General features: G+C 57.1%; 1 protein-coding gene across 3 annotated transcripts in view; it reads left to right on the forward strand.

Annotated features, from left to right (window-relative positions):
- The first annotated feature begins 282 nt into the window (after nt 1-282).
- CUL4A (cullin 4A) overlaps nt 283-23,258 on the forward strand; it is a 42,986-nt gene continuing 20,010 nt past the window's right edge. The window contains exons 1-9 of one of the 3 annotated variants that reach the window (XM_082701145.1): nt 283-914; nt 1,729-1,844; nt 2,277-2,424; nt 10,283-10,386; nt 15,536-15,605; nt 16,992-17,065; nt 18,862-19,024; nt 19,389-19,478; nt 20,690-20,772. In XM_082701145.1, the coding sequence (XP_082557271.1) occupies nt 285-914; nt 1,729-1,844; nt 2,277-2,424; nt 10,283-10,386; nt 15,536-15,605; nt 16,992-17,065; nt 18,862-19,024; nt 19,389-19,478; nt 20,690-20,772 (1,478 nt within the window). In that variant the 5' untranslated portion in view covers nt 283-284. The remainder of the gene's footprint in view (nt 915-1,728; nt 1,845-2,276; nt 2,425-10,282; nt 10,387-15,535; nt 15,606-16,991; nt 17,066-18,861; nt 19,025-19,388; nt 19,479-20,689; nt 20,773-23,258) is intronic. The other 2 variants (XM_082701144.1, XM_082701146.1) reach the window with 2 other exon arrangements.

Raw genomic sequence — 23,258 nt, forward strand, 5'->3', positions numbered from 1 at the left:
CGACGGTCGCCCCACCCGGCGCGGCTCAGGGGCCCGCGGGCCGCAAGGACGTTCCTCGCGGGCGCCCGGCCCCGGCCCCGGCCCGTCGGACCGAGTCCAGCCCCGCGACCCCCGCGACCCCCGCCGCCCGCCGAGCGCGCTCCGCCCGCCCGCGCCCGCCCCACCGCCGCCGCCGTCCCGCGGCCCACACGCCCCGCAGCGCCGCCGGTCCCGCTCCGCCGCCCGCTCGACGGCCCGCGCGGCGCGCTACCTGCTGCAGGTACTGGTTGATGGTGATGTGCGCCATGGCCGCTCCCTCCGCCGGAAGTGGGCGGGGCCGCGCGCCCGGCCGCGGCCGCCGCACTTCCGGCCCGAGGTCCGTCCCTTCCCGCGTGCCTCCCGCCCCGCCTTCCCCGCACGCGGGTTCCGGGCGGAAAGAGTGCGCCGGAGCGAGCGCGGGGCCGGCATGGCGGCGCGCCCGGGCTGAGGACGGCCGGGCCCTGCGCTGCGACTCGCCGCCGCCCCTCGGCGGGGACGCCCCGTTCGCGCCTCTCGGGAGCTCGGCTCGCCCTTCGCCCCGCCGCCGCCCCCCGCTCGACCGTTGCCGGCGCCCCTCGCAGCGCGGCGGCCCGGGGCGGCGTCGGCGTCGGGCCGGGGCCGGGGTCGCGCCGGGCCGGCGGGGCGGCGGTTGGGCGGCCGGGGCGGCGCCGACGCGAGGCCCGCCCGCCCGCGCGGCCGGGGAGGCGGGACGGGGCGGGGCGCGCGCTGCTTCCCGGCCGCCGCCATGGCCGACGCGACCCCCGGGAAGGCCGCGCTGTCGGCGCTCGTCGGACACACCAACGGCCTCACGAAGCCCGCGTCCCTCGCCGCGGCCGCCGTGGCCTCCAAGCCGGGCGGCGGCGGCTCCAGGAAACTGGTCATCAAGAATTTCCGCGGTGGGTGCGGGGCGGGCGGCCGGGCGCGGGGGGCGCCGGAAGGGCCGGGCCGGGCGGCGGGGTCGGGGGGCGGCGGGGTCCAGGGGGGGGCGGGGTCCCGGGGCGGGGGCTCCGGCCGCCGGAAGGACCGGCCGCGGCGAGCGCGGTCCCGGGGAGGGGGCAGGGCCCGCGGCCGCCGGAAGTGCCGGGCCCGGGGCGGCGGAGGTCGGGGGGGACGGGGCGGGGTCCGCGGCCGCCGGAAGTGTCCGTCGTGGGCCCCGCGGCCGGGTCGGGAGCCGCTGCCCCGCTGCCCTGCGCCGGTGACCGGCGCCGCCGACGCCCGCGGGGACAGCTCTGGCCGCGTCAGCCCGGCCCGCCCCGCCGAGCGCCCCGGACGTCGCGGGTCCCGGACGGCGCAGGGTCTCCGGAGGGCGCAGGTCCCGGACGGCGCAGGGTCTCCGGAGGGCGCAGGTCCCGGACGGCGCACGTCCCCGGACGGCGCAGGGTCCCCGGACGGCGCAGGTCCCGGACGGCGCAGGGTCCCCGGACGGCGTAGGGTCCCCGGACGGCGCAGGGTCCCCGGACGGCGCAGGTCCCGGAGGGCTCAGGGTCCCCGGACGGCGCAGGGTCCCCGGACGGCGCAGGTCCCGGAACGGCGCAGGGTCCCCGGACGGCGCAGGTCCCGGAGGGCTCAGGGTCCCCGGACGGCGCAGGTCCCGGAACGGCGCAGGGTCCCCGGACGGCGCAGGGTCTCCGGACGGCGCAGGGTCCCCGGACGGACGGCGGGGGTCCCCGCAGCGGGGCTGACGCGGCTGACGCGGCGCTCCGTTCGCAGACAGACCGCGGCTGCCCGACAACTACACGCGGGACACCTGGCAGCAGCTGCACGAGGCCGTCAGGGCCATCCAGAGCCGCACGTCCATCCGCTACAACCTGGAGGAGCTCTACCAGGTGAGGCCCGCGCCGGACACGGGGCGGGGGGACGCGGCCTGCGCCGGGCAGGCCGCCGTGGGGTGCGCCGTCGGCGAGAGCCAGGCCCTGGACCCGCGAGGACGTGCGTCCAGCAGGAGCCGCCGCGGGCCTGCCCCCCGGGAGGGCGTCGGGAGTGACCGCCCTGCGGGGGACGGCACCGCTCCCAGGTCGCACGGGACGCTGCGTGCGTCCCCGGTGCGGTGTCCTGCGCCCGTCGCCGGCCTGTGCGGCGCGGTCACCCGGCACGGACCTGCGCGCGGTTTCTGTGGCACTTCGGCCGGTTCCGATCCTCGCCCGACGGGCAGCAGCGGGGTCCCTCGGCAGGGTCGGCGGGTCGGCACCGGCTGGCCCGGTGTCCTCTCGGGAGGAGCGCCCGGAGCGGGTCCGCCGCCGCCGGCGCTTTCGGCCCAGGTCAGCCTGCACTAGTGTTCGTTGGGAAAGCCGCGGGGACTCCAGCCGGCTGCCCAGAGGACCCCGTCGGCCACCCGCCCTCCCACCGCCCAGGACGGCCGCTGTGGGCAGCTGGAAGGGCGTCCGCCCTCTCTTGGGTTACCTTACTGTGAGTCTGGCTTGTCCTCGGGGGACTTCTCAGGGCAGAGCCTAGGGACAACGCGTGTGGAGGACATAGCCACGCGGCGGGGACCCGTGGGTACTCATAGCGCTTGGACACGTCTGCTCCCTGCCCCGCCCCAGGCCTTGCAGGTGACGGAGGTCCTTCCTGTCGCTGTCCGCCCGACCCGGGTCCCCGTGGAGGGACCGTATCCTGCAGTTGCTCGTGCCTGGCATCCTCCCATCAGGGTGGTGCTGGGGAGGGTCAAGCCTGTTGAGCGGCGGTGATTTGTGGGCTCCTTGCTGGGGAGACCCGGGGCCACCTTTCCTCGGGGTCACAGACATTGGGATCGCCAGTTGGGGGTCATGGGTCTGGCTGTTACGGACGTGGACACCCAAGTCTCCCGGCACACATGTTCACTGCTCCTGGGTGAAGACCTAGAAGTGGAGTCTCAGAGTCGTGAGCAGAGTGAGCATTTACCTTGTTAGGAGTCGTCCGTTTGCAGAATGGCTGGACCGTCTAGTGCTGCACAGTGAGGTGTGCGAGCACCAGCTTTCCTGTGTTCTTGCTCACATTTGTTTTTTTTCAGATTTTTAAAAAACTTGAGCCTCCTGAGTACATGTGTAGTGGTCCTCTGGATTTTCGTATGGATGTTAGAATCTGTTTGCCTATTTCCGCAGAAATGTCTGCTAGGATTTTGATGAGGATTGTGTCAGGTTCTCGATCAGTGTGACGGATGCTGATGTCTCGATGGCACCACACCTACCAGCTGATCACAAGGCACGGGTCTGTTTAGTCTTCCTCAATTTCCAGTTGTTTTTAGTTCCGTGTCTAAGTCTTGTACCTCATCTGTGAGATTTACCCATAAGCGTGTGATGTTTCTGGTGGTGGTTGCAGGTGGTGGTGTAAGTTAGAGTTTCTGGTTCGTGCTAGTGTGTAGAAGTAGGACTGTTTATGTGTCGCTCTCGGATGGTGCTCTCTTGCTAACGCTACTTCCAGTAGCTTCTTGCAGATTCCGTCAGATTTTTTACGTAAAGTCATGTCACCTTTGAGCAAAGATGGTTTCACTTCTTCCTTCCTTTTTTTTTTTTTTTTAAGATTTTATTAATTTATTCGACAGACAGATCACAAGTAGGCAGAGAGGCAGGCAGAGAGAGAGGAGGAAGCCGACTCCACACTGAGCAGAGAGCCCGATGCGGGGCTCGATCCCAGGACCCTGAGATCATGACCTGAGCCGAAAGGCAAAGGCTTTAACCCACTGAGCCACCCAGGCGCCCCACACTTCTTTCTTTCTAATCTTCCTGCCTTGTGTTTCATTCTCTTACCTCTGCTCACCTTTCAGACCCTCCAGAACGATGTGAGTAGAAGTGGTAGAAGCCGACGTCCTTGTGGGGCTCCTGTGGGAAGAGCCTTCCGTCTTTCATCATGGAGTATGATGTTAGGTGTGGTTTTTTCAAAAAACCCATTGTCAGATTGAGGGACCTCCTTTCTTTTCGCAGTTTGCTGAGAACTTACCAGAAGCACCTTTTGGATTTTGGTGAATTCTTCGGTGCCTGTTGAGGTGATTGTATGACTCGTTTTCTCAGCTTATTGTATTGATTGGCTTTCCAGACGGTAGGACTGTCCTGCAGACCTCAGATAAATCTGACTTGGTAGTGGGGTCTTGTTTTGTTATATGTTGCCGGACTCGTTTTGCTAACACTGTATTCATTTTTGCATTTGTGATCACAGAAGGTGGTGGTGTGTTTTCTCGTACTGTATTTGCATTTGGTTTCAGAGTGCCAAATAGTCCCTCCTTTTAATTTTTTGTAAGAGGTTGTATAGAATTGGTATTATTTTTTCCTTAACTGTTTGAGAGAACCCCCAGTGGATCGTCAACATCGGCTCTCAGCGGGAGCTCGTGAACGACACATTTCTTCAGTGTCTGTAGAGCTGTTCGGGTCGCTCCTGTCTGCAGGGTCACTGATCTTCTGCAGCACAGCATCTGCCAGGACTGCTGTCTGGTGGGATTTTTGTCTCGTGCGTCGGTGTTCTCTCCAGATGCTCACTGGAATCTTTTCTGTGCCTTCCCTGTCATTGGGTAACTTCCGAGCTTAGGGAATGGCCTTAGAATAGCGGTTTCAGTGTTGGTTCCAGGCCACTTTTGAATTCTTTTTCTCCCCAGTAAGGGTTGTGTTTTCTTCTTTGCACGTTGGATAATCTTTGATTGTCAGACGTGTGATTGATATTTTTGTATTTCTATAAATATTCTGAGCTTCCCTGCAGACCTGTTAAATTATTTGGGAACAGTTTAATCTTTTAGAGTCGCGTTTCTAAGATTTGCTGGGCAGGACGAGAGCAGTATTTTGTCCAAGGCTAATTGTCCCACAATTGGGGCAAACCCTTCCTGAATGAGTATTTAGTGCCTAGTCTCATGTGGTTTTCCACTCTGGCTTGTAGGAAGGTGCTATTCCTGGTCCTCCCTGGGCACCAGACACTGTTGTCTCTGAATCTGACAGTTTCCTCACACGTAGGTCCTGGTCATCGCTCTGCTGAATCCTCGGGGAGGGGGCTCCCTTGAGGTCTCCTCGCTCATCTGCAAGCTCCTCTCTGGCTGCATCTCTTCCCTCTGGGCCTTTGTTTTGGAGACTCAAACTTCAGTTCCTGGTACCCACTCCGCAGCCTGGAAACGGGGGTATAAGAAGTTGGGGTGCTGGGGCTTCTTTTCTGTCTCCCAGAGATCACCGTCTGTCACCGGCCAGCGTGCAGTGCTTTGAAAACGGATGCTTCTTTTTTTTTTGTTTTTTTTTTTTTTTGGCAGGGGTGCTGCCGAAGAGGGGCAGAGGGGAGGAAGAGGGAGCGAATCTTAAAGAAAGCAGACTCCATACCCCGTGCAGAGCTCCACACTGGGCTCCATCTCACAAGCCCAAAGTCATGGCCTGAGCCCAAGTCGAGAGTTGGGACACTTAACTGATGGAGCCACACAGGTGCTCCTTTTGTGTATTTTGTGTGGTTTTTGGTAAATTCAGGGAGAAGGGCTAGTCTAGTCTATTTTTTCTTGACCAGAAGCAGGAGTCCTGTCAAACGTCTAAACCCTCATAGGTTTTTAGTTTAAGAAAATACCATGCAGCACAGGTAGAGCTGATTATTCCTCTTTTCCTGGGTACTCAATCTGGTATTTCTTTCCCGTCCTTTTCCTCAGTAGAGTGACTTCGCAGTAGCTTTTACCCAGCAGGATGTCCCGTGAGGGTCTCCACTGATACTACCGCAAGTGCCCTGAGTGTCCACGTGGTGTCTTCGGACCCTGAGGGCCAGAGGGGCTTACCCCTCAAAAGGGATCACACGTTCCATTGTGTGGGCACCGCAGGAGGGCCCAGTGGGGGTGTGAGCACAGGCAAACTCCTGGCCACTCAGAGACCTTCCCCACGAGGTTCAAGACAGGGCTATGGAGTGAGCTGCTCAGATCTGCGGGAAGCCAGCAGGACAGAAATAGTAAGTGATGTCATTGTGTAGTTACTGACTGTGTGCTTTCGCTGGTCTGGGATAAAGGAGGCAGTGCGCTTGACCTCTTGTTTCGAAATAAAGTCTGTTTTCTGAGGTGGTGTGGCGTATACTTTGCCGAAGAATCTCGTGCGAAAGTAACAATTCTTACTGAAGTGTGAAAGTTATTTTGGGTTTTTTTTGAGGACGTCTTCAAGATGGTTTGGTGTTGATTTGTTTCTCAACGTGGGGTCTCTTATCCCCCCATCAAGGCATCCCTTTCGCAGATAGACCCCCGGGTGTCAGCTATAGTCCACTTGTCATTTCTTTGTCACTCTGCTTAGTGAAGAGGGAGGTGCCAGGAGTGGTGACGGGCAAGTCTTCATGAGGAGAACGTTTTCAGTGCATAGAACCTTTTAGTCTGTTCAAAGACCTGGGGTTTAGACCTTCTAGTCACTACCTGTGGGAGAAAGTTTATCTGGTGTGTCTCCTGTCTCTACGTTTTAGTCCTGTTTGTTACCGTAATGAAACAACGGAAAACCGAAGGCTGCGTTTTCAAGAAGAATCTCAGGGAAGGGCTAATGTTGATTTCTGGCAGTTTTGATGCCCAGACACAAAGCCATCATGGGGGACCTGTTGTTCTGAGGAAGGCTCTGCTGTCTCGAGTCCGACTGATGTCTGAAACCGCGCCGCCTGGTGATACTCAAGTGAAGGAAAATGCGGACGTGGGTATCGAAAGCGCTAGTAGGACGGCGCGGACAGATGCGACAGAGTGAAAAGCCCTGCACAGTAGACACGCGCAGACATCACTTGATGGCCTCATTTGAGAAAGTAACAAATTAACCAACAGTGAAATCAGTACATAAGTTATTCAAAAACAGGAAAATCTGCAAACTTCAATCTATTTGGCTTAATAGAAGCGATTTCATGGGGGTGCCTGGGAGCTCGGTCGCTTAAGTGTTTGCTGAACGTCTGCCTTCAGCTCCGGTCCTGATCTCAGGCTTCTGGGATCGAGCCCTGTGTCAGGCTCACTGCCCAATAGAGAGCCTGCTTTTCCCTCTCCTTCTGCTGCTACCCCTGCTTGTGTGCGCGTGCTATCTCTCTTTCTCTCTCTCTCTCTCTCTCTGTCAAATAAATAAATTTTTAAAAGAGATTTTATGTATTTTTCTGACAGAGATCACAAGTAGGTAGAGAGGCAGGCAGAGAGAGGAGGAAGCAGGCTCCCCGCCGAGCAGAGAGCCCGATGCGGGACTCGATCCCAGGATCCTGGGACCATAACCTGAGCTGAAGGCAGAGGCTTAACCCCTTGAACCATCCAGGCGCCCCCCAAATAAATAAATCTTTAAAAAAGAAAAGATTTTGTAAGCCAGCAGCCTCAGCACTCAACAGGGCTGGTTGTTTCTGGAGGTGGCTGGCATCTGGGACCGGGAGTCTGCTGGTAAACACAGCCACACGGGCCCTGGCACTTCCCGTTCCTCAAATCTCCCTCACTCGGATCTGAGTTTTGATTGAGTTTTTACCTCCTTTACTCATTTCTTATAGGTAGAAATCTGGGGGCGTAGAGCCCTGTCGGTGCCTTCTTCCCAGGTGGTGAGCTCAGCACCTTTCGGCGGGGCTGCCGTTTAGGGCCCGTCTGCTGCTGCTCACCGCGGGGCGGTCGCTGCCGCGTTCCGCCCTGATCTGCGCGTGCCTGTTGGTGCGAGGTGCGCTGTGCCGGGCGCCCCAGCCGCTGCACTCCTTACAGGGGTTGGCCGGAGGTGTGGTTTTCTCCAGGGCTGGGGGAGCTTCTCATTTTCCCCTCCTCTACTTAAACAGCTCCTAGTGCCGGCCTGCTCTCACTTTTGTGATTTTTCACACTGTGGCATCTTTTACTCCTTTTTCTCTCTGATCGCAGCTTTGGTCCTCAAGGCCTTTACGGAAGCAGATCAGCGGCCAGAACCGCGTGCCCGCACTGCATGGCTGCCAGGCTCTGTCCCCACCCCGCAGCATGCCTGGCTGGGCATTCTGCCACCGAGGGACAAGTGTCGCTTGGGGCTGAGGGCTTGGCCCTGCAAATAAACAGGCATTTGATGCTGCCCTGCTCGGCTGTCCTAACACGGACAGCAGCCTGAAGGGGTTGGGTGTGGAGGCCTGGAGGACTTAGATTAGAGAGCTGAGCTGTGGGCGGTTCAGACAAGCAGTGTCTGCCACCAAGCGGGAGCCTTTATCCTCACACAGGTGCTACTTGCCCACCTCTAATGGTTGGATTAGGCAAATTCCTCTTCTCTGTTAGGACACTTGAAAAGATGAGTAGGGAATGTCAGAGGCACCCCCCCCTATCCCCCTCACCCCCCATACAGGTCAGACTGAGTACTCTGTAGGCCAGAGAAGGCATTCCTAAATCCAAAGTACGCCTCGGTTTGGGGAGGGGCTTCCAAGTGACGGCGCTGGGCAGAGACGTCTGCCAGGGCCCTGCGAGTGGGGCCGTTCTCTGTGCTCCCTGTAATGTAAGACTCCAGCAGTGACTCAGCAGAGACTCGAGAAAGGACAGCACCCATGGCTAAGCCGGCTCCTCTGGGTTTGCCTGTGGTTGAAGAGGCCCCCAAGTCCTCAGGCTTAAATACAGAACGAATCTGTGTGCTTCAGGTGAACAGCAAGTCTGTCCAGATAGGACGAGAAACAGTGTTGGAAAACCCACAGTGACAGCCTGTCACGGCTGGAGAGAGGGGGCTTTGAGGGCGCTGAGTCCTGCTTCGGGAGCTAGAACATTCGTAGTGGTTCCCTTCAGTGACTTGTTGTTCCAGCTTCTCTGGATTTTTACCAAACAAAATAAGTTTTATGTATTACATTCAAAACATTTCGTGATAATTATGTTTGTGGGATCCCCTAGTGGGATCCCCTAATGATTAACTTACTGGAGCAGAAGCATTTGTCATCGGGTTATCTTGGGTTTTTTAAGAAGGAAAAGGATAGATCTCTGAATTGTACCGACCGGACTACAAAGTGAAGGAATTGCAGAGTTTAAGAAAAATCAGGGGAGGAGCGCCTGGGTGGCTCAGTGGGTGAAGCCTCTGCCTTCAGCTCAGGTCATGATCTCAGGGTCCTGGGATCGAGCCACACATCGGGCTCTCTGCTCAACCGGGAGCCTGCTTCCCCCCTCTCTCTCTGCCTGCCTCTCTGCCTGCTTGTGATCTGTCAAATAAATAAATAAAATCTTTTAAAAAAAGAAAAGAAAAGTCGGGGGATTTCAGCACTGAATGTACATGAGGCTTTATTTCTATAGCAAGACACACCTATATAGCAAGCACCACACCTTGCTGTGGTGGTGGTGGTACCCTGATGATAAACCTGCCAAGAAGTCGTACTTTTTATGGTCACCCCCGCCACTGCTCCCCCCCCCCACCTCCCCACACCACCCCACCCCCTGCGCTCTGCTCTCTTGTAGTCTTTTGAACATGCGTATGTTCCACATCACGGTTACTGTATTTTTCAACTCAGGCTAATGTGTAGCACTTTGTGTAACATTAAGTATGAGGACTATTAATGTTTTAAGTGTTACTGCAGTGAATAACTTTATAAAAACTTGTTATTTTTATTTTCTCAAGAGTACAGTTTTTGAGTTAAATTTAGATTCCAAAGTGTTTCAAGGCAGTGTATCCCCAATTTTTTTTAAATGGCTCAAAACTAGTCAGAAAAAATTACGTTTGCTTTTAGTATCTCCTTTGGAGTAAATGAGATGTTGGTATTGTACATGGGATTTGAAAAATTTTACTGGAACTGGAGGGAATATACAAACATTTTTTTGATGTGCGTCAAAAATATTTTTTAAAAAATGTTTTTTAAAAAATGTTTCTTCCTGAAAAACTTGTTTCTTCGTTGAGACAAACGTAAGTAAATCACTGACTGACCTTGAGGAACGGTAAATAGGAAACGACACAACCTGGTCTGTCACCTGGGCCTTGGCACTGTTCCTTGGAACCGCCTGTGGCTGTGCCCCCCCGCTTGGACGGCGGGCACGAGGGTCGGCCCGTTGCACGTGACGCTCACACAGCTCTCCTGCGCCCTCGCCTCAGACGAGTGAGTGGGAGCGCCCGGCTTTCCTCTGACGTCCCCGGGTGACGTTGTGTGTGGCCAGGTTGGAAGGTTGCTGTGTGGTGGCCACTCAGACATGGTGCGCTCACACCATGTGACTGTCACACCGTGTTCCACAGCCACTGTTGTCACCGTTGCTGCCGAGCCCTGACCGGGCCCCGCGCTTCAGATAGTCATTGCCCTGCACAGGCTCCTAACTGTGCCCGTGCTTGTGGACGTGTGGGGGGCGGGGCGCCTCTCTGACGGCTGTGATCTTTAGTGTGTGTACACACGGGGCTTTTTAAAGACCTGATTTGTTATTCACGGTGAATAATTCACTTGTTCCTTTTGTTTTCAGGCTGTTGAAAATCTCTGTTCTCACAAAGTCTCCCCAACGCTGTACAAGCAGCTGCGCCAGGTCTGTGAAGATCACGTCCAAGCACAGATCCTCCAGTTCAGAGAATATCCTTTTCCTGGCTCATGGGTTTCTGTCCGTTACCTAAATCCTTTGAGACTGAACATTAGTAGGATAAAGAACTAATGAGTATCCTTAATATTAAAACACCAGCTTTTAAAATTCCCATTTACAAAACCTAACTTACGTTTCATGTGGTCTAATATAAAAGACTTTTTTTAAGTAGAATTTTTAACATTTAAATTACGTATCTGCTTAAAGCAATAGAGTGTCCATTTATTGGGTCTGGTTGAAGTATTTAGGGTGAGTTCTGGAAAGTGTCTTAATTTTATTCTGCCTGCCATCCTTTTATCTTGTCTTCTGGGATGTGTCTCCAGTTCCCACGGACTTGGCGACGAAAGCCAGTACCCATCTGTAGGCTCAGCTGCGTGTGTGGGGCATCACGGCTGGGCTCAGTGGGTTCTCCGCTCAGGATCTATCTGGCTGAAAGCATGGGGCCGGCCGGTCGGAGTCTCGCCTGAAGCCACCTTGCAGGCTTGCCGCGGTGGGGGCGGAGCTCCCCTTCCTCTGTGGTGGGACAGACGCTGCTCAGCCCCTGGAGGCCGCCCTGGCTTCTCACCGCAAGGCCTCTCAGGCACCAGGGTTGTTTGCTTCATCTGAACCAGCAGGAGAGGGCCCCTCTCTGGTCTGCTGGATGGGATTGTGTGATGTGACCCTCATGCTCAAAGTCCTCCCAGGGTCCAGAGAGGGAGTTACAGGCTACGACACGGGAACAGGGGTGTCTTCGAGTTTGGCTGGTGTCCAGACGCGGGGCTCCTCCGGCCCTGTCTGGCCTCAGCCCGCCCCTGCAGCTTCCTCGTGCCTCCTGGGTGGGCTTCGCTTTGCGGCACTTGTCTGGGGCCGCTCTTTCTGGGTCTCTCTCTTCGTTTGTGGTCGGTAGCCTGAACCTGTTCATTTCTGACTTTGTTTTCTAGCTAAAGGAATCTTTTCTGTCCTGTACCCTCACCTTGAGAAATGGGAGCTCTCAGAGCTTGTGGAAACCCCTCAGGGCAGCCCCCGTAGTGCTGCTGCCTGCTGATGGGGCTCGGGATTGCCCGTGGCTGTGAAGCCCTGCGGTGCGGCCTCAAGCAAGGGGTCTCTGCAGACGTGGGTGAGCAGAGCCCGTTTTGATCCTCTTGCCTCGGCATCTGTAACTACAGCTCTGCGGTATTTTCTGGCGCAGCTCTGTCCTTCAGGACCACGGTGACCACACCGTTGAACCTATGGAAGAGGGCCAGCATGCCTTACATCTCAAGGCCGTCTTCTGAGGGTACACAGAGGCACCCCTCCGGCCTCAGTGCCACAGCTCAGGAGTCCCGGAGGCTGGGGACGAGTCCAGGAACCCACGTCCGGATGCTGGCGTCTGAAGGGTAGCTAGAACCCAGGCTTCCACAAGCCACCAGCAGATCCCCAAGTTCTTGTTTGCAGACGGGCACACGTGAGGGAGAACTGGTGTGCTCACTCCTCACGTAGCTGGTCTCACAGAGACCTCGTCCGGGACTGCTTGATTACCTGATGAAATCCTCCTCCTCCCAGCTGACCCTGCCTGTGACTTGCACAGATGCGTTCCTGAGTCACTCGTTCAGCAGCTTCCTTCCTGTCCGGCCGCCGGCACACGGGGGAGGCGATTGCCGCACCTGCTCTCTGCCCTCCGGTAGTCCCAGCGCGGTGACCGAGGCAAGGGGCTTGTCACGTGTCCTCGAGGCTGTGACACACTGTGCTTATAGAAATTACCGAGTATTTCAGAGAAGAGAAAAGTTCAAGTGACGCTCTGCCATCTTCTGTCTCCACTAGGGAGAGGCCCCTTGAGTTCTGAGATGCTGAGTTGCTAGAATCAGGGGCAGGAGCGGCAGTGCAGGGGGCGGCCGGCTTGGGCGGAGCTTCCCAGAGGAGGGGACCCGAGTCGCATTGGACAGGAAGGGCAGGGTGTCGCCGGCCAGAAGGAGTGGGCCACGAGACGCACACAGAGAGCCAGAGCACTGTGGCTCGACCGGCCCCGGGACGGCTGCTGGCGTTCAGGGCTGCCGCTGGGCTTTGAACCTGCGTGTACCTCCAGAGGCTTTGGCCATCGTCTGCACATCTGAGAGCCCTCGCAGGTGTGGGAAGCAATCCAGCAGGAAAAGACCGGTGACAAGGGAGGCCAGTGTCCCCCGACCTCCAGTCCTGGCAACAGACAGGAAGACGAAGCTTCAACGCTGGGCCGGGGTGGGGGGGGGGGTTCGCAGGAGCAGAGGGTACACATTTTAGAAACTGCACGGTGAGGAGAGGGCGGCCAGTCATGCAGGGGAGGGGCTGTGCCTGCCGGGAGGAGGGTGCGGGTGTGACGAGGGGCCAGTGGCAGAGCTGCCGCGGATGCCCAGACACCTGGGGCGGTCGTGTGTCGGGGTCAGCGTGTCCGGCTTTCTCCAGTCTCTGGGTTGCTCTCTGACTGAAGGGCTGCACCTTGCTCTGCGTCCGCGGCCTGTAGCAGGAGAGGTGCTTGGGGAGACCAAGGGACCCTCCCGCGGTTCTCCTCAGGTGCTTGCTCACGCGTGTGATCAGTTCTGCACTTACCCACTCCCCACTCCCTTCTCCCAAACGGAGGCCGTCCCCAGGCGCTGCCTCTCCGCCATGTGCCAACCTGGGCGGCGGACGGTGCAACCGGGGGGGATGTGCCGCGCACCAGGGCTCGGTTCACGAGGGCCTCTTCCTAAATGGCAAACCAGACTTTCCTTGGAGTCTGAGCTGCACGTTGTCACAGCTGTGGTTAGCTGCAGGAGCCCTGGTGGCCCTACGTGGGGTGTTGGGGCTGGAATCCTGCACAGAAGCAGCGCAGCCCACAGGGCAGAAAGGTGCACGAGTCGGCGGCTTCACGACTTCCTGTGTCTTCCTGCCCCACGGGGGGCTTCTTTACGAAGACTCTCTGTATTCACGCTTTCAGGGGCCTTCCGCGTGCAGGGCCCTTGCTCTGGCACGGCACCCTCTTCGTCAGCTGGAAGGGGGCAGAGCCGGAGCGTGGCCCCAGGTTCGTGCTGGGGTTCAGAGGCGGGCGCTGTGTGCTTTTCCTCTGTGGGCATTGTGGACTGATGAGGGCCTGAGGGAGGCAGGAAGTGAATCGCCCGACCTGTGAACTTTGGGAACCATTAGGCGAGAGTTCTCTGCCCTCAGATGGGCAGACTGGGTTTGGGGGAGGGCTGTCCATGACGAACCACTGGCGTCGTGTGGAGCGGATCCGTGGACCTGGCGTGTCTGCTGCTGCCGGCCAGCTCCGAGGCCGCACGCTCTGTGGTCGGAGCAGAGTGGCCTGCTTTAGGAGACACGGCACAGACAGACCTGATCACGTTTCTACTTCGGCGTGAGCGCTGTTCCTGATTTCTTCTCTTCGTTTAATCTTTGCAGTCCTGGGAACACGTAGCTGTTAATGTGGTGTGTCAGCTTGTTGCCACGGTGTCTGGAGGCTGCTTAAACCCTCACTTGCGTCTGGTCCTTCTCCAGACAGGAGGGGACGGTGTCGGGAACCCGTGAAGTGCGAGCTGCCTGCTGTGCGGCCCGGCGGTGCTTGTGTGAGGCTCTAGGTTTCGACACCTGGAGGGCTGGAGCTCTGTGTGTGCCACCCTCGAGGCCCAGCCGACCGCTTGCTGCTGCGTTCCATGGGGAGTGGCCAGAAGTTACTGACCTCTGCCAGCTGTTGAAGGAGAAGCCTCTCTCGATGAGCTCAGCACATGGGCCTCTCCCTGCCAAGGAAACCCTGTGCGGGGCGGGGTGCTGCCTGCCTATTAGAGCACGGGGGCCGTCGGGGCGGTCAGGTTGGCTGGTGTGTGTCTCAGTGTGGGCGGCTTCCCTGGTGCCTCGGCCCTCAGCTGGTACAGACGGCCTGTGGAGATGGCCTTCGTGTGGGCCACACCTCGAGTGGCCCATGTGCAGCCGCAGGCGCCAGAGCTGCTGGGTCCCCGCTGCAGTGGCACCTGTGTAAAAGGCGTGTGACTCTTCTTTGTTCAGACTGTCTGTGCAAGGTTCTAATTCTGTATGCCGCTGTAAATGTGGGCAGTCGTAAAATGCTTCTTTGAGAACAGTGTGTTAACCATTGAACTAGTAGTTCTTTCCTAGGACTGTGTAAAAACTTACTAGCAAGGTCTCGAGAGAAAGAAGTAAGATGCTTGGCCAGGACCACTGTGGTTGTGGTCAGCTCGCCTCGCTGGTGTGGAGAGATGCAGGTGTGCCCGTCAGTCCCTCGGGGCACTGTTGATCTTCTGTCCCCTCCCCAAAGGCCTGGCTGTGCCTCGCCCTCCGCACACCTCCCTGCCACCTGAAGACACTGATGTTTGTCTGATTCGACATGTCACACGCTGGCCGTGGGCTTTTTCTCCTTTACGTGCTGTGGATTTTATGTCTAACCTCACACCGTCTCCGAGGAAGTGGAGCCCCAGGGAAGCTCATTCCTGGTCGAGTGTCCTGGAGCTAGGACCACAGGGACGGAAGCCAGGCGACGCAGGTCTCCCCCCTCAGCGGCTGCAGTGCTGGTCCGCAGAGACCGAGCGCCGTCTGCACCATGCGGCTGGGGAGACTGAGCAGCTCGCGCATGAAGGGGGCTTGGTGAGCCACGCAGCAGCGGGCGGACGCTCAGGACCCCAACTTCGCACAAACCTGGGACAGCCGTGCTCCAGACGTTCGGCCGCGGTTTGCTCTAGGAACCCATAATGCGGCTTCTTTTTTCTTAGAAACGCTATTTTGACCTTTCTGAGAAAATAGGTTCTAATTATCAAGCTGAGAGTGGTCCTGGTTTGGAGCATGAATGGGGTTTCCCATCCGTTCTCACTGAGGCTCTCGGTCGGACATCAGCCACTTGCCTGGAGCTGCCAGTCCCCGGCGCCATTAGCAGTCGGCCGGCTTCCTGTGCACCGGGGTAGCGCGGCTCCCTCGGTCTGACCACCCATACCCACGAGGCCTGGGGCCAGGGTTCAGGCAGCAGGGCTCCTCGAGGGGTGCGGGAAAGGCAGGGGAACACAGCCGCGCTGATCACCAGTTTGGGGTGAGGTGAGTGACGGAGAAAACCCACATCCCTGGTCCTCTGCCAACTCAGTGATGGCCGTGTTTGTGTCAGGAATGGCAGTGAAGGGGCTAAAACTGCAGTAATTAAATTGGCCAGCATTTGGCATGTTTTCCTTAGCAGATCTGCACAGACTCACTAGATAGTGTTTTATTTTTAAAGAAGATTAACACGTGCTGGCAGGATCATTGCAGACAGATGGTAAGTTCACTGACTGTCCCCACGAACCCAGCCTCAGGTGTGGGGTGCTGCCCAGGGCCTGCCTCGCTGCCACTGTGCTGCCTCGTCTCCCCTGCGCACGCCCTCTTGATCCTGTTCACCCTCCGGTGTAGCCGAACAGAAGGGAGTGGGGGAGCGGGGAGGATGTGCCCCTTGTAATGCAGCGTCTTTTTTCCTTTTTAATCAAAGCGTGGCCTCATCCACCTTCCCTTACCTGCCCGGGGACGGTGTGGGCCAGACCATAGGCTGAGATAGGGAAGTTCTGTTTAGGGTGAAATGGCGCCATTCAGCTCAATGTAGTTGAACAGCAGAGCAGAGCAAAGCAGGGTGTGAGTTGCTTTTCTAGATTGGGGCTGGCTGCTACCATGAGCTTCAGACCAGCCTGACAGCTCAGGAATCCTGAATGATCTCTGAAGTTTTCCTTATCCTGCCTTGTGCGTGACCGTCAAGCCCGATGAGGTTTCTACTAGAACTGGAAAGCCAAAGTCTTTGACTTTGTGCACGTGTTGATTCTGATTCGGTCTTATGTATGAGTTTCTTCATGTGGCTGGTTCGGAAGTGGAAGCGGGGCCAGTGGCTTTGCTGAGTGGATGGCATTCTTTTGTTTCCTCAGTGAGGTGAAAAGGGGCAATGAATGAGCCTCTTTTCCGGCATAGTCACCTGGTAGGTTCATCAGAATAGATGAACATCTGCGCGGAAGGCTCTGGTCCCAGGGCTGGTGGCTTCTGTGACAGGAGAATCCCAGGGCCGTTGACGAGCCTGTCCCCTCCATGCTCTGCTTGCAAAGGAGAGTCGGACACGTGGCCAGCAGCCTCGTGTCAAGGTGATAAGGACTGATGGTTTAAGAAGCTTAAAGTGTCTCTTTAGGCCCATGAGATACACCACATCGGTCAAGAGATGACCAGATTTCCAAGTTATCCCTTAGGTTAAATAGTTTAAAATCTGTATAATTAGATTTTCTGGATAAAAGAGGTGAAAATTAAACCTCAAAAGAACAACTAAATATGGGGGGAATCAGTCATAAGGGTCTTGGTGGGGAACATCAGGAAACAGTTAATGTTTTTTTTTTTTTTTAAAGATTTTATTTATTTATTTGACAGAGATCACAAGTAGGCAGAGAGGCAGGCAGAGAGAGAGAGGAGGAAGCAGGCTCCCCGCTGAGCAGAGAGCCCGATGTGGGGCTTGATCCCAGGACCCTGAGATCATGACCCGAGCCGAAGGCAGAGGCTTAAACCACTGAGCCACCCAGGCGCCCCAGGAAACAGTTATTGTTAGTTAGATTTGAGACTGCTGCTATAGTCACGATTCAGAAGGCCTAATCTTGGATGTTTAATAAGCGACGTAAACAGATGCTTTTCTGCTCGCCAGATCATGATCAGAAGTATCTTCCTGTTTCTGGACCGCACGTACGTCCTACAGAATTCCATGCTTCCTTCTATCTGGTGAGTGTCGGGGGGCGGTCGAACTGCCTCTGCAGCTGCCTTTTGGGCCGATCCTTTATGTCCGCCAGACCCACGAGCACACACATCCAGACTCAGCTGGACCTTAGTCCCGGGGGCAGAGCTGGGCAGGGCCGCACCAGGGGAGCCCCTCCGGGCCCCTGGCCGGCCTGCGCTGAACGTCGCCATGGAGGTGGCAGGCCGGTGTGGCGGCCCTGTGGGGAGGCCTGTTTCTGTCACCGGGCGCTGTGCGTCGGGGCTGTCCAGGGCCAGCAGCACACCACTCCCCTCTGCTGGGAGCAAGGGGCCGAGGCTCTCCGTGACCATCCAGAAGCTGGTCCAGCCAGTGGTCCAGTGAAGCTCTGAGGAAGGCCGAGGCTGGTGAGGTCATGACGCAGGGTCCTGACGCCCCCCCACGCCTCCCGCCCGCTGACCAGCCACACGCACAGAGGCCTCCTTTCAGTCTGCCTGTGCACGGTGCGGCATCTTTCAGGGATGCCTCACTGTCACCCACTTCCACACCCTCCGCCGCGCTGCCTGGCCCCGGGGTGCCCGCCGCTGCCTCGCAAAGCCCTGCCTGCCCTGACTGGACTGGTTGCTCGTGGCGTCTGTGGGCTCTTCCTGGGCTCTTCTCTGTTCCCTTTCAACCCAAGTTCTTTAAGGAGCAGCTTGCTTTTCCAGTTTCCTTAGCATCCGTTCCCCTGACCTGAGTCTCCCTGACCTGACCCCTGCTTGCCAGAGCCCATGGATGCTTTTCGTTTTCTAGTACCTGACGTCTGTGCGGTTCTGGACACTCCTTTAAAGCCTCCCCTTGTTCGGTGCCGCTGTCGGCCTTGCCGCTCTGCCCTCCCTAGCCTCTGCTCCTGTATGCGAGGCACTGGACGCTGTGGGGGCCTGCAGCCTGCCGGCCCCGGGCAGAGAGGGCAGCCTTTGTTCAGAGAAACAAGGTGCTGTGCTGGGGACGCCATGAACAGCATGGCAGCTGGTGTGTGCAAGTTCCGTCCTAAGAGGTCCAGCCCTGCCGGCATCCCGAGTCTGCAGTACAGCTCTGGACGGATGATCGTTTTCTCCGTTTCACAGATGGAGAAACTGAGGCAGGGAGTGCCCATAATTTGCTGTTCCCAGGTTGTTTGGGCTGCCTAGTCTGAACTGTTGGTTCATGAACACAGTTTAACGTAATCATGTCATTAGAGACCAGAAACTCCACTTAGAGCACGGATGATGCTGGCCTCGGGCCACAGCAGCAGGCGGGAAAGCTGCTCCTGGCAGGACCAGACTCAGGCTGCAGGTGTGCGAGAGCCGCCCAGGCAGGGAGGGCCGGCCTCCCCTGGGGCCTGAGCTTCGCAGAGTGAGCGGGGGTGCTGATGTGGCCGAGGCAGAAGGAGTTGGTACTGAAGAAAAGGAAGCCTGTGTGGGAACGGGAGGTGCCCGGGATGAGCTCTTTGTGGGGGAGGCGGGGACATGAGGCTCACAGGACGTCCTGCTCACCAATGGCAGAGAGCAGGAGAGCGACAGGTGCTGGGGCTCTGAGATTCCTCAGATCCGCCCTGGGAAGAAGGATGTGAGCCACGGTGTTTGGAAGACTGACGGGCTTTGCGGTGAAAAGCCTGACCCACCCCGGGAAATAGCCTTGATAAGGAGCAAACAGAAAGCCGAAAACGGAGATGCAGCAGGGCTCGGCACAGGGACCTGGGGTCACATCAGCACTTTCAGGCTGAGAGTCACTGTAGCTCGCAGCTGTACCTCGGACTTCTAAAAAGTGAAGCTGACGTACAGTTTTGTTTTTACTCTTCATACAGGGACATGGGATTGGAACTCTTCAGAAACCACATCATTAGCGACAAGATGGTCCAGAGTAAAAGTATCGATGGGATTCTGCTCTTAATCGAACGAGAGAGGAACGGCGAGGCGGTGGACCGCAGCTTACTGAGAAGTCTGCTGAGTATGCTGTCTGACCTGCAGGTACTGCCCCCGCCCCGGCCCACTACTCCCGCGGAGACCGGCGGACCCAGGAGAGCTCGAGGGCTGGATGCGAAGCTCAGTTAGCCCCGTGTCACCGGCCCCAGAAGACAGCCCTTCAGACACACACCCAGCGCCCCAGGGAGAGGGCGAGGGCCTTCGGCACTCCCAGAGGAGAGAGTGCGTCCGGTGGTGTGGGCTGCCAGGTCCCCAAGCCCAGAGCCGGCCCTGCCGCCCGGATGCAGCTCTAGGGGCCGCGAGTCAGGGCAGGTCACCGCCACTGGGCTCCCTGGAAGTCGGGTACGTCAGCTCTTCCTGAGCTAGGTTTCTTTCCTGTAATCGATCAATAACTTTGGTCATTTCCTAGGTATATAAAGATTCATTTGAACTGAAATTTTTGGAAGAAACTAATTGTTTATATGCTGCAGAAGGCCAGCGATTAATGCAAGAAAGAGAGGTGAGACAAGGAAGTACTTTTAAATCACATTTTTTGGTTTTGTAGTTGTTCATCTGAATGTAATTTCTAAAAATTTGTCTTTCCACATAAACATTTTATTAGAATTTTCTGAAAGCCACAATCTAGCTGAAATTCTCGGGGGAATGAGCTTCATTCCTACTACAGTGAAGATTTAATTTTTTTCTTCTAACTTAGAAACTTGTTTATTTCTGTCCCCCGCCCCAGGTAAAAAAGGCCAGTAAAGTTGCTTCTGAAATGTGTAAAATGACCCAAAGTGAAGCAAGAGGATAACAGTTAAATCTGAAATAGGAAAGATACGTCATACCCAAGTCTTCCCTTTGTGTGAGACACTGAAAAAATTATCTGGAAAACCACAGGAAAAAACATGAAATAGTAATTTAAACCCAAAATCTTGGTAACGGTTTCAAAAGTATGAGATCAGGGACTGAAGGAGGCTCCTCTGGGCTGTCCCCAAAGGTCCCTTGTCGTTGTAGAGCGTAGACCGGCTGTTGGTTCTTCTTGGTTTGGAGAGGGAGTTTCACACCCCATACCCAGCCCTGCCCTGCCACTATGTCCAAATGCCAGAGACTTGTGTCCTGGGGCCTCTCCCGTGCCATCTGGCGAGGGCAGGAATGCCCTTTGCCCCTGGAAGCATGAAGTGCGTTGTGAGGTCTGTAGCCAGGCTGTTCGGCGTCCTTGAGCGAACACGCACTCTTTTGATTAGCTTTTGCTGACCCTGTTCTCTGTGGGCCGGAGATGCGCTCGGCGCTCGGCCTGCACCCGCCGACCCAGGGGCTGCCCTAGGGGCCTTGGTGGTGGGAGGGGACCCGTGGCCTCGTCCCCAAGCTGCAGTGGGAGCTGGACACAGCAGCGACATGCAGTCCGGTCCCTTGTTCTAGACATCCAGTTTGATCTCCAGAACCAAGTCCCAGGAAGGTTTCTTCTGTGCACCCGCCCCTCCCACAGTGCTCCCCCCGCAGTGCTCCCCCCGCAGTGCTCATCCCCGTAGTGCTCCTCCTACTTGACTACTTCCACTTCTCCCACTCCTCTGTGTTCATATTTGGCTTGAATATATTTTGCTTTTTTAAAAACAACTTTTGTAAGGACCACAATGTTTTAGCTTTTTGGGTAATACCAAGAATCTTTGTTACTTAAGAAAAAAGGAAAAAAGAGTCTTTGTTACTGACACGCTTAAATGTTGTGTTTGGAAGGTTCCAGAGTATCTTAACCATGTAAGTAAGCGCTTGGAGGAAGAGGGAGACCGTGTGATCACATACTTAGACCACAGCACACAGTGAGTACCGCCCATCTTCTCGGCCCTGCGGCCGGACCGCGGCGAGCCGCTCCCCGGGCTGGCGCGCAGGAGCTGAGGGTGATCTTGTTGTTCACGTGTCCTGCTTGTATTACTTGCAGCCATTCCACGCTTGTGAGTTCCGACAGGTGCTGCGTCGTGAGATTTCACCCAAACGGAGGGGCTTGGCAACCTTCGAGTTTAGAGACCGGGATCTGATTAAGTCGGGGGTATCGTTGAATGGTGGACAGTTTGGATTGTAAACCTTTTGTTAGACTTCTGCAGTAGCTGGCGTTTTTATTTATGTTACTAAGTCCCATGATTTTCTCTTCATCTAGTTTTGTTGGCTGTAAATCTGAAAATTGGAAAGTAGTTGGGGAAAAGTAAAGAGGGGGAAATTGTGAGAAGGTGTGTTTCTCACTCTGCACATCGACTTCATACTTGATTCGAGTGAGGGGAGGTAAGGACGGAAATGAGGTGGAAAAGAGACCGCAGGGTACCACGTGCGGGACCTGCGACTCGCCTGGGGCAGGCGGGATGAAAGAGGCCGAGTTACGGCGCTTTGCACAGACCGGAAGTAGAGGGTCAGGAGAGGAAGGGTCTGTTCGGACATTTGAGGGGCCGGGGAGCGCAACACCTGCGGACGGGGACAGTCCTGCTGAAGCCGGGCCGGCCTTGTGCAGGTGCTGTAGGGACACAGAGTCCCAGCGGGGGGGCGGGGGGGCAGCGCGAGGCGCCTCAGGGGCTGGAGGCCGGCAGCAGGGAGGCGCGGGGTAAGAGAGGAAGGACGAGTGGATGAGGGCGCAGGTCAAGTCAGGGAGCTGCGGGGCGGCGGGGCTACTGGCACGGCTAGCACTGGGCACGGGGCTCCTGTTGTTTTGTGTGTGCTGGTGCACTCTTGTACGTAGGCTCTATTTTAAACCGCTCGTGCCAGTTTTAAAAATACATTGCTTAGAAGAGTGTATGTAAGGTCTCCAAGGAAGGCCGGGCGGGGTGTCTCAGATCCAGGCCCAGGCATGGGTGGATGGAGCACCGCCTGCTGCGGGATTCAGAGATCACAGAATAAAGTCATTGTCAAGGCAAGAAGAGGGAGACTAAGGATAGATAAGCAAGCCACGGCAGCCTTAGGGCTGGGCTCAGAGTGCCCCATCCAAGGCCCCCGCCCCCAGTCTGAGTGTTGTGCATGGTCGCCCGGGAGAGCGAGTCTGAGAGCAGCAGGGTGTTACCTCCTGCCACACCTCGTGACCCGCAGCATGGCGAGGTCACTTGGCTGCCCCTGTCCCAGGGAGGGCGTCTGTGTGCCCCCAGGACTCCTGACCCTCAGGGTGGGAAGGAGCCGATCTCCTGTTGGTCGGCAGGAATTCTCACCAAATCAGTTAGTTGTCACCGTGGATTATGAGGTCAGTCTTCGGGCACCTGGGTGCTAAGGCAGTGAGTTCCCCAGGACTGAACCTTTGGTCACAAGGAGTCTGTGGTATCTGCCCTTAGCTCAGGACCAGCCTCGACACTTGGGCTAGGGCAGGCATCATGGGGACTGGCGGGGTCAAAACTGTGATAGGGTTCCCCACGCCGCAGAACCACAGTCTAGGCCATGCCCTGCCTGGAGGCAGAGTCTGTGAGCAGAGGACGAGTTGCTAAGCAGTCATGGGGAAGTGCACACCGAAACCACAGCACAGTTTGCTTCACACCCACCAGAACGGTGTTGTGGTTACAAAGGGCAAGCAGTACGCAGCCTCGGCGAGACTGTGGGGACGGAAGCTTCGTGCCCCGGCGGCAGGCATGGGAAGTGCGCAGCTGCCGGGGAGGACAGTCTGGTAGGCCCTCCAAGGGCTCCGCAGAGGTACAGGCCTTTCCGATGTCCTTGTTCTGCAAACGTACGTTCCCACGAAACTTGTCTACAGGTAGTCACAGCAGCGCTATTCCTAGTCTGCAGGTGGACGGCCCCGCTGCGGCCAGGCATGGGTTGGCGACGCTGCTGGCCCTCCCTGCTCTGCCTCTGACCTCTGACCTCACCACCAGAGCCCATGGCCCTGCTCCCCCTTTTGGAGGCAGACTGGGAAAGTGCTGGCCGGCCCCTCCTCCCTCCCTCCACTGCTCAGGAGGCCTGAGCTGGGGGCTGGAGCCAGCATTGGCCCTCCTCTCTCTCTCGAGGGTCACGGTACTCTGTCGGGAAGCTCTTTATGAACAGAGGCTCTGGAAAGTGCCCCCGATGATAACCCTGGGGCTAAAGCACATGTTCTGATCTTTGGAAACAGCCAGGACGAGAGCAGCTGTGGGAGACGGACCCAGGGAGGGTGGTTTCGCATGTCCCTGTGAGGGCAGCGGCCACTTAGCGCAAGTTCGGAGGCTCACAGCCTGTTCTGCATGGCACTCGTGCCGTGTGAGCCTCACGTCAGAGCTTCCAGAAGTAGGGTTTTCGACAGGCGGTCATGGGAGGGGACAGCCTGTCCATGCAGAGGGCAGTGGGGCCGGGAGCGGGGCGGGCCGTG

The sequence above is a fragment of the Mustela nivalis genome, assembly GCF_964662115.1.
Source record: "Mustela nivalis genome assembly, chromosome: 15".
In the NCBI taxonomy this organism is placed as follows: domain Eukaryota; kingdom Metazoa; phylum Chordata; class Mammalia; order Carnivora; family Mustelidae; genus Mustela; species Mustela nivalis.